At 40.7% G+C, this 15,037-nt stretch overlaps 1 protein-coding gene across 2 annotated transcripts; it reads right to left on the reverse strand.

Annotated features, from left to right (window-relative positions):
* tspy (testis specific protein Y-linked) lies at window positions 1-12,280 on the reverse strand. Of its 2 annotated transcripts, XM_061771300.1 has the most exons (9): window positions 10,980-11,109; window positions 10,768-10,911; window positions 10,583-10,660; window positions 9,736-9,847; window positions 8,373-8,527; window positions 7,776-7,852; window positions 3,827-4,005; window positions 2,901-2,945; window positions 1-2,812 (listed from the first exon to the last, which is right to left on the reverse strand). In XM_061771300.1, exons 1-9 carry the CDS (start codon window positions 11,082-11,084, stop codon window positions 2,778-2,780), a joined length of 930 nt encoding a protein of 309 aa, XP_061627284.1. In that variant the 5' UTR covers window positions 11,085-11,109; the 3' UTR covers window positions 1-2,777. The 2 variants fall into 2 exon arrangements, with proteins under 2 accessions (XP_061627284.1, XP_061627274.1); XM_061771290.1 differs by having other exon boundaries at window positions 10,768-12,280.
* Between the last annotated feature and the right edge of the window lie 2,757 nt (window positions 12,281-15,037).

The raw sequence follows: 15,037 nt of genomic DNA on the forward strand, positions 1-15,037 counted from the left end.
TAAACCAACTTCCTACTTTATTAGGTCTGAGTCAAACAGTAGACATGTCATCGCTAACAAATAAAAGTAACCAAAGCAACCAAGGGTTACAATGTTCCAGAAAAGCACACAAGGTATTCAGCTAAGGGGAAACAAAATGTTTAATAGCAAATGTGTTCCAGTGCACCCCCAAATAGTGACGTTTAACAGACTGATTCAATGCTCGGGAATTGCTTCCCTCTCGTGGCCTTGGGAGCAGAAGAGCTGTGACAAAGAAACGAGACCATGCCAGGCATGCTCTTGACTCAAAGCCAATTGCCTAACTGCTTACTGTAAATCAGTGTTGCACAACTCCTCGCCATTATTCTGCCATGCCAGTGATTCCCAACCACCATTTGTTTTTAGACAAGAGCATTATTTTAGTATATACAGTGGTGCCTTGAAATACGAGTGAGCCTACTTTCCCTTACGTTTTCCGAGATATGAGCCGTAGTCTGAATGTTTTTTTGCATGAGATACGAGCGCTGTTTTGGTGGCAGTGAACTCAACTCACAACCAGCAGCAGTTTGGCAGACAGTGAACAATCCTTCAAAAAATGTTGATTGCCACTCCCAGTTCAAGTTTACTGTCAAACTAAACCTAAAACAATGGGAATGACACATTTAAAATGTCCACTAGCCTACGTGGCAGTGTTATAACGCCTTAAGGAACGGATATTTAAAAAACAAACGGTGCAACATGTAGACAGATAATATAACAACACTCACAGGCTTATTATTATCTTGATCCTCTGCAAAGAAAGACTAATATTACTGCAAATTACTAGGTCACTTACAGTAGTTGAGTGAAACTCTTCGTTTGTCCACATGACCGTATTATACTGCCGCCCTGTGGCCAAGTCGCAGCGACCAGAAGTGGGCGCAAAGAATTAATCATGACGCACCAACTGTTTAATTCTTCTCATTGTATTTTATTACTATGTTTGGAGGAAGTACAATATTAGTACTACTTTCCTTATTAAAATACATTAAAAAATGTTTGTTGTTTTTTTTTTGGTGGGGGGAGGCTGCAACGAATTTCTAGCTTTTCCATTCATACAAGTGGGGAAAGATGATTCTGGGAAACAAGTGTTTTGAGTTACGAGCATGGTCATGGAATGGATTCAACTCATCTCAAGGCACCACTGTGTGTATACATACACATACATATTATTTGTTTTTGGTGGGGGGGGGTGACATTTTTGTTTGCTGGTGTGCCGTAAGATGTTCCTAATGTATGATTGGTGGGTTGGCTCAATAAATGTTGGGAAACACTGTGCTATACTATCATTCACTTCTGTCACAACTTCTTTGTTTCTGCTTTCGTATACAGTTACTGGTTGCCAAGGTTTGTGCGCATTGCCTTGGTCCTATTCTTTCAAAATATGACAATTCACTATGACATCACACATTCTTACGGGTGGCAAAATCTGAAACGCTCACCGATGGCACAACTAGTAAACAAATACTCCCGTGTCATTTGACTAAGATAGAACCATTTAGAAAACGGGGGAAATGGCTTGAATGACTATTTTAGCCTTCTTCTCTGCTGCCGTAGTTTGAACGTTTGAAGGGTCAGTCAAAAAGATGTTATGTGAGGTAAACCGCTGAAGGGATATTTAATGCCGGCTGTAATTTAAACTTCAACAGGTACGTTGATTCAAAAATAGATGTGGTTGAAATTCAGAAACAGTTAACATCATTCAGGGACTGGCTAATAAATTCCAGCGATAGAAATTAATGCCTGCTGTTATCGCTTCAGGTCAGTGGTGTCACTCGTGTTCCACCACCTGAAGTATCCTGGCACCTATTGTTTAAAAACATTATGAATTGGTCAATAAATATGCATTTACTCAATAAAACAGTGCAGGGAAAGAGTGTACACTAAAATGGAGCAAAACTGCTGACTGTGGCGAGAAAGGGCTGCACAATTACAGGGCCAGAACATAAACACAAATACTGTACATAATTACGCCACGTCCGAGTTCTGTGCAGTCCAAACAGAATAGAATCAAATTAAGAGTTGCACGAGTACCAGGCATGAAGACGGGTCAGAACATCAATATGCTCAAAAGCGTCAAATTCTACACATACTCCCAAACATTTTTACACAGTATGTGAAAACCAATGTTAATCAACAGAAAAAAAAAAAGACAAAATTCCAGATACAGCAGAATCCGCTGATGAAAGTATACAATAACTGGCAGTATCACACCGTGATTACGTGGGGTGGTGGCTGCATTAACATGTAGAAAAGCAAGGGAAGAAACACAACAAGCTTATTAAAACAATATCTGCTTCTCTTTACTACAGTAGAGTACACGTTTACTTACTCACACAGCCCCAAATAGTGTAATCGAGTTTGGGCCCATCCCTGAGAACACATTATGGTTCAGTTCTAAGTACTCCTGAAATGTGGTCATGTGGTCAACATAATTGAATGGAATACAATAGGTAAAATTGCCAAATGTAAAAATGGCTGCTTCCAATTGTCTGTGAGATTCTTGTCATTTGTTTGCTTTGCTAAGAGTTGGCTCCCGGACAATTGTTCACCAAAAGCAATCCTTTTGTACAGTATACTGTATTTGAATATACCATATAAAATCGTAAGTCACCTTGCCTTGGCTTTATTAAGTTAACCCTGATTTTAAAAGCTTCTAAAGATCATATTTTGTTACATTACAAAAATATGATATTTTGTGTGCATAATGTAACTAACATCAGGAAGATGTTCGGGCATATCCTTCCTAACTTACTGCTTTAGGCCTCATCATCCTGCTCACTGTCATCTGACCCTGCCACGTAAAAGAAAGACCATTAGTATTTTTCTTCACTTCGTATATGAAAGCCTAAAATATTGAGACGATAGAACACTTCACTTACCGTCGATCACAATTTCTCCGCCTCCACCTTCTTCCTGGCTCTCATCTGAGGGGAAGATCATTTTTAGTTTTGATGATTCAAAACTGAGTATTCATTCTGAAAAACACTAAGTAAGGGTGTACTCGCAATGGTCGGCCAATTTTTGTTTGTTGTCTTGATTTACGAGCACTCGATTGGCAGCAGCGAACTTCCCAAAATGCGGCACTTTGGCGAACAGTGAACAATTCTTTAAAAAAAAAAAAAAAAGCTGTTTATGTCTACTTCCAGTTTAAATTTATTGTAAAACTCGACATAAGACAAAGAGAATTAAATATGTATTTAACCAAAACTACATTAGCGTTGTTTTACGAAAGTCCAGTACATCAATGCTCACACACAATGCAAAATACAACAGTCGGGTTTACGAAACTACCATCGATGTATTTGAACACAAGCGATAGCAACACGTACACACAGACAAAAGCATACAACAATACACACAGACATATTGTCTTTTGCAAAAAAACATTATTACAGTTTAGAGTGACAATCTTCTTCTGTTTCAGCATCAAATCTTATTATTATGTCTTATTATTATGTCTGTATGTATGACACTGCTCCTTGGTGGCAAAGGGCCACACACCGCAAGTAGCAGCACAATATCCACTGAATTGTCATGATACACAAACTGCTTAATTTTGTTTTCATTCTTATTCATGTCATTACTGTATGTCTTTATAAAGTAAAATACAGTATATATATATATATATATATATAAAAATAAATAAAAATATATATATATATATATAATGGCATTCTCTTTTTTGAACCTCATTGACAAATGACCTGGCCCATCAATTGTAAAAATCCAATTAGTCAATCCCTTGAGCAATGAAGTTCGCCCACCCTTTGCCCCTTGTGAGGACTCCTAAAATTAAAGAACCAACCTGCACTCGGCACCCCCTCCTCCTCCTCCTCCTCCTCCTCCTCCTCCTCTTTTTCCTCCTCTTCTTCCTCTCCGCCACTATGGCCTTGTTCCGGCTCACCAGTTTCCTCGTCTGAGTCGGAGATGACCACACAGTCATCGCCATTGCCGTGGTCAGCTGCTGCGGTGCCGTCGCCGTCACTGGAGGACGGACACAGCGGGCAAGCTCATGAGGAAACCATAAAAAAACATCAATGAGCCGCACAAGTGTGTTGTAGATCAGCTGCGATTTCGCAAAGTGTGGTGTGCATTCACTCTATAACTGGGATTCTCAACTAGTGTGCTGTGAGAGATCAGTTGTACTGTGGGAAATGATCCAATTTCACTTAAATGGTCAAAATATTCATTTGTCTCTTGACTTTCCTACATCATCAACCGTAAGAATAAAATTCTAATGTTTCTGAACAAACCTCCCAATCATAACAGCATTTGAAAAAATAAAATAAATTTTTTTTTTTTTTTTTTTTAAATGCACTGTTCCAAACTATTATACTCCACAGAGTTTCAAGACATTTGACAGGTATAGGTTTGACTGGAAAGAGGCATTTATTGAATTTGCAGTATTAGGAGGTCATATTTACTCAAATCAAAAGCTATTTCAATAAAAACATCTGAACAAGTTACATTTTGACATAGGATCCATTTTTGATATCAGCTTGACAATTCTTAGAACCATAAAGGTTTTTGGAGTTCCTGTTTGAATTATTATTATTATTATTATTTTATTTTTTTTAGATGGTGCATTGTGATGCTTGTAGATTTTGTTAACGAAAGCATGGTTCTTTCTTTTGGTACCATGGAAGAAAGTGGTCAGTCAGAAAGTCCACATACTTTTCAGAGGTCATTTTCACACCTTTAGGCCAACATCCATTGAACTTGTGACTTTTTGGAGAGTTTTTGTTTGAATTTCTTTGCAGGTTGTCAGAATAGCCTCCCAGAGCTACCGTTTGGATGTGAACTGCTCCAACGTTTCTCAACCGGGTTGAAGTCAGGGGGAGGGACGGGGGCCACAACAGGATTTTCTCTCCTTTTATGCCTATAGCAGCAAATGATGCAGAGGTATACCTTACAGCATAAGATTGTCCACTGATGAGTGTCGTGCAAGCCTGGACCGTCAAGACGAATGGAGTAGTGGACGTTTGGTGGAAGGCCATCATGTCCTAACAAGGCTGCAACGTCAGCAAGGTGGCGGCAGACTGGCAGACTCACATATTTGTCGAGCAATGTGCCGGGGAGAGATCTTGTCGGCCCCTTTGGGCTCCCTGAAGGTGGGAAAATTACCTCAGAAAAGAATGTGGACTTTTGACTGACCGCTTTCTTCCATGGTACCAAAAGAAGAGCCGTGCTTTCATTAGCAAAATCATCTCCAAGGCTGACAATGCACCATCTCAAAGAAATTCAAGCAGAAACTCTCCAAAAACTCACAAGTTGAATGATGGATGTAAGAATTGTGATGCTGCTGTCAAATAAAGGCGTCCTATGTTAAAACGGAATGACTTTAGTTTTTGATTGAAATAGCTTTTGATTTCAGTAAATATGTCCTCCTAATCCTGCAATTTCAATTACTATTTCAAGCTCATTAAAACCTGTCAAATGTCTTAAAACTCTGTTGTACATAAGTTGAAACAATGCATTTTTTATTTAAATTTGATACAGCGTTTAATTCAACTGATGACTAAACACGATGGTAGATGCTGTAGTCTTTCGTGCAGACGGTGCAGTTTCAATTCCTGGCCAGTGCCCCATAGAAAAATAGGTGGGTTGACTCGAGAAAGGAGTAAGAACAGTGCCAACCAAATCATGCCAGTAACTCGCTATGGCGACCCCTGATGGCACAAGCTGAAAGTTGCAACAACAACCAAACAGTGACAAGCTATAAACTGCTTGTTTTTTAACTTTTGTTCGGGTGCGCGCAGGAGAGACAGGGTGTGAGGCTTTAAAGTTCGGAAAGGGCTGGTGTAGACAACCACAAGGCTTCCAATTAATTTACTCACGCATTTTGTAAATGTTTGAAAGCACAATTAGAATGACAACCCCAATTCCAATGAAGTTGGGACGTTGTGTTAAACAAAAACAGAATACAATGATTTGCAAATCATGTTCAACCTATATTTAATTGAATACACTACAAAGACAAGATATTTAATGTTCAAACTGATAAAGTAAAAAGCTGGGACAGGTGGCAAAAAAGACTGAGAACATTAAGGAATGCTCATCAAACACCTGTTTGGAACATCCCACAGGTGAACAGGCTAATTGGGAACAGGTGGGTGCCATGATTGGCTATAAAAGGAGCTTCCCTGAATTGCTCAATCATTCACAAGCAAAGATGGGGCGAGGTTCACCTCTTTGTGAACAAGTGCGTGAGAAAATAGTCAAACAGATCCAGGACAATGTTCATCAACGTACAATTGCAATGAATTTAGGGATTTCATCATCTACAGTCCAAAATATCATCAAAAGGTTCCGAGAATCTGGAGAAATCACTGCTTGTGAGGGGCAAGGCCGAAAACCAACATTGAATGCCCGTGACCTTCGATCCCTCAGGCGGCACTGCATCAAAAACCAACATCAATGTGTAAAGGATATCACCACATGGGCTCAAGAACACTTCAGAAAACCAATGTCAATAAATACAGTTTGGCGCTACATCCGTAAGTGCAACTCGAAACTCTACTATGCAAAGCAAAACCCATTCATCAACAACACCCAGAAACGCCGCCGGCTTCTCTGGGCCCGAGTTCATCGAAGATGGACTGATGAAAAGTGGAAAAGTGTTTTGTGGTTCGACGAGTCCACATTTCAAATTGTTTTTGGAAATTGTGGACCTCGTGTCCTCCGGCCAAAGAGGAAAAGAATCATCTGGAGTGTTATGGACGCAAAGTTTAAAAGCCAGCATCTGTGATGGTATGGGGCTGTATTAGTGCCAATGGGATGGGTAACTTACACATCTATGAAGGAACCATTAATGCTGAAAGGTACATACAGGTTTGGAGAAACATCTGCTGCCATCCAAGCAACGTCTTTTTCATGGACACCCCTGCTTATTTCAGCGAGACAATGCCAAACCACATTCTGCACGTGTTACAACAGCGTGGCTTCATAGTAAAAGAGTGCGGGTACCAGACTGGCCTGCCTGCAGTCCAGACCTGTCTCCCATTGAAAATGTGTGGCGCATTATGAAGCGTAAAATACAACAACGGAGACCCCGGACTGTTGAACAGCTGAAGCTGTACATCAAGCAAGAATGGGAAAGAATACGCTGGTTAGAGCGTCAGCCTCACAGTTCTGAGGAGCGGGGTTCAATCCCCGGCCCCGCTTGTGTGGAGTTTGCATTTTCTCTCCGTGCCTGCGTGGGCACTCCGGTTTCCTCCCACATCCCAAAAACATGCATTAATTGGAGTCTCTAAATTGCCCGTAGGCGTGACTGTGAGAGCAAATGGTTGTTTGTTCGTATGTGCCCTGCGATTGGCTGGCAACCAGTTCAGGGTGTACCCCGCCTCTTGCCCAATGATAGCTGGGATAGGCTACAGCACGCCCGCGACCCTAGTGAGGAGAAGCGGCTCAGAAAATGGATGGATGGATGGATGATTATTTGCTAAAAACAATAAGGTTTATGAGTTTGAACATTAATATATTGTCTTTGTAGTGTATTCAATTAAATCTAGGTTGAACATGATTTGCAAATCATTGTATTCAGTTTTCATTTATAAAACAAAACGTCCCAACTTCATTGGGGTTGTACGATTCAACAACTCTGTGAACAATGCTCTAAAGTTCTCTCTGCTGATATTTAAGGAGATATCAGTTTTGGCCCCACTGAGAGCTCAAGTAATGTATACATACAAATTGTGGAGAGAAAAAGGACTATAACTTCAGTGTACACAATACACTTTGGGAATGTGACCGACCTGCCGTTCTCTCTTGGCTGCCAAAGAGGCGTGAGGTAGTATCTCAAAGGGTCCCTGTACAGGTCGTCCTTCAGTATCTAGACAACCACAAAAAAATGAAATTATCACATTTGTGGTAGACAACATTGGACAAAATGCATGCAAGCCAAGTAAGCGTCCTGAATTGTATATCCTTAAAATGATTACTTCAATACAAACAGAAATGCAAACAATTTATTTTTCACAGATACCTAAAGGAAAAAAAATGGTTGCTCCATGAAAAAAATAAAAACGAGACAAGATTATTGCAACTAGGGTTGAGTGTGTGTTGTAATTATTTTGGCTTGTCAAAACATGTTTTCTAGCCTAAATTTTAAATGAAATGACTGAAATTGGAAAATATCTTTTCCACAGCTGAGCCCTGCCTGTAACGTATCAAAATCAAAGGAATCAGAGGACAAATTGTTAAGTGGCACCAAATTATGTATAAAAAATTCTTGCTGTTATTCGAGTGGGTAGGTATCGGATGTATAAAACCCCGTAGTACCATAATGGTACCCTGTTTTGGTGTCCAACCCTACTTGCAAGTGGTGCCAAGTCACTCGCCATCAGCCATACCTGCGCTACATCGTCTTGCCCGGGGTTGCTGTGGTCTCCAAACCAGCTGAAAAACGTCTGGTAGACGCCGCGTGACATCTTCCTGGGTTCGCTGTGGGCCATTAAATTGTGACCGCGATGCCACAGGATGGGATTGGAGAAGGACATGGGAGTTGCTGCAAAAAGGCCAGATGTTAGAAGCAGCGCTGTCCCGATCCGATCACGTGATCGAGATTGGGTGAAAAAGATCAGTTTTATCCATTTTCTGAGTTTTTAAAGGTTAAAAAGTGACAAAATAATCCAAAAGGTACAAAGATCTTGTCAGAAGGAACTGTAAATAGCTTCATTTTTAGATTACATAACGTAACTTTTCGAGGTAATTTTAGTACCGGTATAGAGTGCCTGTACAAGTGCGTGACTCCACTCTTGTACAAACGACACTATTGATTTCATGACCTCGCTAACTGCAACCAGTGTGCAAAAAGCTTGCCTGTCACAAAATAATTCACACTTGTTAAACTTCTATTTGAAGTGAAGTCTTTTGAATGTGTTAAAATTGCTGAGCTTTCTGTTGTTCCTCTCAACTCTTTGACTATGCCGTTCACCGTGACGGCTTGATACATCAGGCTTTGCGGACTTATTTAGAAGTATCTTTCGAATGGGCCTGAGTGGCGTGTAAGCAAACTGTTTTACGTTTTGTTGTCTGAAAGCCTCCACAAGTTTAGGGGACAAAGATGCTGCTCCTTCTACGCGCTGTGCTGCAGAGGGCTAATAGAATCAGCTCAAGACTGTGCACCCACACACACACACCGCTCTCAAAGTCATATATATAGCTCTAAGTCATACCACAGCATCTCAGGACTTTGACTGAGCCAGTCAAGAACATGTAATTTCTTCTTCTGAAGCCATTCTGTCGTTGATTTGCTTCTTTGTTTGCGTTCAAGAGCAACAGAAAACCCCATCCTCTTTACAGATTAAACTGGCCTAAAGTTCTTCTACAAAATATATTGATAAACTTCCGAATCTTTTTTTCCATTGATGCTCCTTGAGCCGTCACCTTATCATGGTGGAGGGGTTTGTGTGTCCCAATGATCCTAGGAGCTAAACTGTCTGGAGCTTTATGCCCCTGGCAGGGTCACCCATGGCAAACAGGTCCTAGGTGAGGGACCAGACAAAGCACGGCTCAAAGACCCCTTATGATGACGACAAAAAAGATTGACTCAGGTTTTGTAGTATATATATATTTTTTTTTACCTCCCTGACATTGCCAGTCAACACTGAACATTATCTTTTTTGTATTGCATCTTCCATGATGCTGGTGTACCAAATTGGCTCCTTCATTTTGTGACCAGTGAAAGAAAAGCCGCCCCGTGTTTATTTGTACCTCCCAGTCCAAGGTGCAGCTCCTTCATGATGATGTTGTTCTGGAAGTACGGGTTCCGTCTGAAGTGGAAGCGGATGCGGAAACCCACTTTGTGATTCTTGAAAGTCTCAATCTGAGGGAGGGATGTTTGAATGTTGCTAGAATAAACCAGTGACACCCAACACAACCACAATGTTCTGCAAGGGAAATTATACTATTTCACATAATTGGCCTGAAAATTATTTCACCAATAAAGTATATTTGTTCATCTACAGGAGTGGTTCACCAACTTTTTCACTTAGTACCACCTCAAAAAAATACCACCATCTTGACCAACATTAAAATGCAGTAACGTAATAAAAACTGTTGATTCCTAAAAAGCACATTTATTAATGTAAGCCACCTCATTATGCACAGTTGGAACATTAACACTGCACTTAAAGGAGCTTTAAAGAAAAGAAAAAAAAATGTACTTAAAAAAATTTACTTTGCTTGAAAAGTAAAAAGTGGACTACACATCCATCCATCCATTTTCTATACCGCTTATCCTCACTAGGGTCGCGGGCTGCTGGAGCCTATCCCAGCTATCTTCGGGCGGGAGGCGGGGTACACCCTGAACCGGTCGCCAGCCAATCGCAGGGCACATAGAAACAAACAACCTGGACTATACATGAAAAGTATAAAAGTTAAGTAATGTACTGCATTAATAAAAAGGTTTAAACAGGCTGAATGGCTAGCTACAATCTTCATTCAAATGTTTTATTGCAATGATTTTTTTATGATGAAAATTCTGTTTAAAAAAAGGTTTGGGGAAACCCTTCTATGAGGGGATTCAAAATGAGCGAGACGTTGCGAGTGCGTCACCTACCTCCAGATCAGTCATGTAGCTGAGAGCATCCTCATCCGTCTCATCGATGTGAGCCGAGAGGTGCGGGTGGTTCAGTAGCTGGCATCTCAGAGTCAAGGTAAAGCATAAACATGGTTACTGGCATTCGGTATTCACTCAAAGTACAGCAGTCTAGGAAATGGGGAAGGTCTTGGGTGGAAGGATACAGCGGTCACCCAGAAGCCAGGGATGGTTTTTGTGATGGAGCTACGTTGCTCGAGATGAGGCCGCCGCATGCGGCCGATCTTCAGCTCCAGGCGCTGGTGGAGCCAGGCGCTTTTCTTCTCAAGAGCTTCCAGTCTCATCTGTACCTGCGCCAGGAGAGCCACTGACTGTCTCATCTCGGGAGCCATCTTAACAGACACAATGGCGCACTCACCGTCCTCATTGTCCTCGTTCTCGGACAGGAAAGAGGAGCTCGGTGTGGAAGAAGATCCAGACATGGATTCGCCACCTTGGCCCGCGTTTGCCAAGTTATCTGCATCCTCTCTGTCTCTGCTGTGCGCAGATGTGGAGCTATCTGCGGCAGCTGCCCATGTTTTAGAATGTGTTCTGAGGAGCAGCTTGTCACCACGCTGTTTGACTTTGCTCCCTTGCTTGACTTGCTTTGCTCTTTCGGACGAGCACGGAGTCTCTCGGCTGTCTTCGCCGTCTCCTCCTGTGAGGCTGGCGAGGGCTTCGGCGGCTGCTAAATCAGATTGGTCCAAAAGATTACTGGGCTTGGGTCCCGTGCTCGCATCCGCATCATCCTTCACATCAGCACATCTCTGAGTCTTTGAGGACTGTGGTTCCTTGGATTTGTGGTCGGCGGAATTGGAGTTGTTGACAGGTGCAGAAGCAGGGCTGTGGACACTTTGTGAGCTTTCTGCTTCCTCTTCACGATTTGAATGTCTCTCTTGCCCAGTTGCTTCAGTGCTCTCACTGTTTTTGCATCGTTCCGGGGCATCCTGTACTTCATTAGATGCGTCCTCTACTTTAGAAGATTTACTGGGAATAGAGGCTCCCTCATCGTGGTCCGGTGACGGACACCTTTTCCTCGATTCTGAGTCGGCGCTCGGTTTGCAATCTGTCAGTTCACTCATGTTGGCGAGCTAGCCCAAACAGCTAACAAGCTAGCTAGCCCGTGAGCTCAATTACGAGAAACTTCAACGTAACCACTAACCGCCGAATCTACACACCGGATTAGTGTCGTGTTTGCGCGATTGTGTTATTCGTCTCTTGACGTAACTTACATCGTCAATGACGACTGAAGAGGAGGATGCAGCTCGCTCGCGGCCTACGGTGAACGACAGGAAGTAGCAGTTCAACGCTAAAGCTAGTTAGCTCGACGTTATCCACGTTGCGTATCCTTGGAGTTACAGCGCCACATTTCCGCAAGACAAAGGGGCGGTCAGTTCAGCGGCATTATCCCACAGTTGCAACGAGAACACGTTGTTTGTATTAGTTCGAGTTTGGTTAATTAATCCCTTATCTTACTATCCGCGTTATCGCCGTGTAGGGAAAAACAATGTCCTGATTGGCTGTAGCACGTCGCGCTAAAAGCTCTCGACCAATCGGATGCAAGGGTGTGTTTATTGGCTGATATCTGCGCAGAAGTCGTCGGCTTCTTCCACTTCCTTGGTTTGAACGGTTCGAGAAGACGCTGCGTTCAAATGTCTCCCCGAGGCTGCATACAAGGTATGGATTTGTGTGACCTTAAAATGACTAATAAGGTTATCAGGATTATTTTAACACATGAATTGTTTCCCGGCCCAGTTAGGAGATAATTTATTATTAGGGAATATAAAACTGATGAGAACAAACAAATTAGAAGTAGATCTCTTTCATTTCCAGACCCCCCCCCCCCCCAAAAAAAAAAAAAATTAAAGAAGTAAATTTCAAAATTCTAAACGAGATTTACCCCACTAAGGAATTTTTAAGACTAAAAATGTAATATTGAAGCAAATAGCTGGGTTTTTTTTTTTTTTTTTTTTTTTTTGAACATCTATTTTTTTTTGTTGCGAATCAGTACAGACCTTTTCGGTTGGATATGCAGGGCTGGCTTCACTCTAAAAATATTGAATTGTCACCTTGGACGATGGAGTCCATTAAGTTTGGTGTGTTTGTCAAGGACAAGAATTTGGATTTTGGTTATGGATGTGTTGCTATTGGAAGTTTTTTATTTTATTTTGTTATTCACACATGCAAATATTTCAAGACAAAATCTTAAATCATTGGTTGAACGAGTCTCTGATTTGTTATAAATCTTCGAAGTTTGTAAAGAATAAGAAAGCCCTTAAACTTCTTTCTCTTCTTGGTAAACTTTAACTTAAATTTATAAAGCCCTCTTGTTTTTTTTTTTGGTTTGTTTTGTTTGTTTGGATTTTACTGTAAAGTTCGACATGCGGCTCATGATGTACAGTTTGTGTGATATTTAAGAAAATGCCTTACGTTGTTTATATTTGTTCTTTCAATAAAACATTTTTTTTTTAAATTGTCTTCTTCTTGTGTTGTTTTATGGCGGTCGGCAACAAAAGCTAAGGTGCATTACCGCTACCTACTGTTATAAAGTGTATTTTAGATATGCCTACTAACTTATTACCCCTAATCAATTTAAATACAAATAAACATAACTATCTATTCTATACTGTACATCCTAATAATATTTGCCCTCATATTCTTTTCCTAACTCGTGCTCTCTTCTGTCACTTCCGATCCATCGCTAATTAAAACGATTATCCACCCATCCATTTGACTTCTTGACTAGATGTCTGTTCCCGAAGTTCATCCCTTACCTCGTAGGTGATCCACTGCTGTTATGACGACCACACAAATTCTTTCTGTTTTAGATTATATCTGCATTCCAACATGGATCTCCTCTGGAAGTTCCTTTTCATCAAAATCCAAATCCAAATCAAAATCTCCGCTTTCTCTGCTCCCCCATTCATTCGTCTTGGAGTTTTCAGCGAGCTATTTCTCACTTTTATGTCATCTTTCATTTATTTTATATAGTCATCCTTAGAGGTACTCCATAAATCAGCCCTTTACAACCACTTCCTCTTTGTGCTCCCACTCGGACCACTTTGCTCACTCTTAACATTGCCAACATATTGAATTATTTTGATGTTCTCCACCAAATCTTCCCCACACCCTATCAACAAGTTCCCTTAACCTAATATATTTCCATATTTGAGCTCTCCCACTTGTTCCCTTCCATTTTTTTTTTTTTTAACTTCTTCGGTGGATCCATGCCCTTAATCCCTCCCTCGCTCTCTACCCTCACTACTTTCAATCTCACTATATGACCCTAACGAGTCGCCTCTTTTTCTTTCTCTTTACCAGCTCCCATTTAACCTTATCCTTCTCAACCCCCCCTTAAATCCATTCCATCACCACCTATAGTCCTCCGACTCTGATTTTTCACTCGCCACACATGATAAAGCTGGTCAACAAACAGCTTCTTCATTCAAGTCATTTCAGTGAATAAAGCAATGTTTCTGTAAGGCATGCATGTGTTTTAGGGTACTTAAAAAAATGTTTTTTTAAAAATTTAAAAAAAAATGAAATGGTGGCAGCCTAGCAGGTATGTGTGGCCTCCCATTTGAATGTGATTGGTTACTCCTGAGCACAGCCACATGTCAGTTATAAGAGGGAGTGCGCCCTTGCGCAACCTGATTTATTCGATTACTATTCTTATTGTTTTATTTAAACTTTATTTAACCATTTAAAAGACCAGTTTAGACAGAACATCTCTATTGCAATGGTGACGTGAACAAGATTATTTCAGTTTATTTTCACCTACCCTCTCAAAAACATCACAAAAAAACCTGACATTTGACCAGGGGTGTGTAGACTTTTTCTATCCACTGCAGCCTTGTTCCGGTTTTTGTAATCTTTGCCTGTTGAGCCTATTGTGCTGTTGAACAAGTGGAAGCAAAATAGTATAAGATTTATTGGAGCGGAATTTTCCTTAAATTGTTACTTTACAAAGATCTTATCATTTCTTTTCTTTTTTTTTGTATTAAGTGACATAGTTCAGCAATTTCTGAATGTGCACATTCATATTTTATGTAGTTATTCTTTAGTTATCTTAATTTTATTTGACGTTCATGTTGATTTAAGTTCCTCACCAATGACTCAGTATTTTAGTTTAGTTTTTTTGTTCACTGAGTACTTTTTTACTCTTAATTATTTGGATGACTACTTTCTATTTTTTACTTGAGTCATTTTATTCTAAAGTAGCCGCACTCCTACTTGAGTACAATATTTGGCTACTGTACCCACCTTTGTAATGTGCCCATGCATGCCGATACTTTTTAATTATTTAAGGTTAATGCCTCATGTCATCCGTTCAGTCTTTTTGTGATTGCCCCCTTTATTAATACGTAAAAACGCCGGATCGAATTTGGACAAATTTTGTATCAAAAATACTTATTGTAATAAAAATTCTGTGTTCAG

The sequence above is a fragment of the Phyllopteryx taeniolatus genome, chromosome 1 (assembly GCF_024500385.1).
Source record: "Phyllopteryx taeniolatus isolate TA_2022b chromosome 1, UOR_Ptae_1.2, whole genome shotgun sequence".
NCBI classification, from domain to species: Eukaryota; Metazoa; Chordata; class Actinopteri; order Syngnathiformes; family Syngnathidae; genus Phyllopteryx; species Phyllopteryx taeniolatus.

Coding starts and splice junctions, on each gene's coding strand:
- tspy (XM_061771290.1), bottom strand. CDS start 11,682: ATGAGTGAACTGACAGATTGCAAACCGAGCGCCGACTCAGAATCGAGG. Junction 9,848..10,582: donor GCTACATGACTGATCTGGAG/GTAGGTGACGCA, acceptor TCCCTCCCTCAG/ATTGAGACTTTCAAGAATCA. Junction 7,853..8,372: donor GGCAAGACGATGTAGCGCAG/GTATGGCTGATG, acceptor GTGGTTGTCTAG/ATACTGAAGGACGACCTGTA.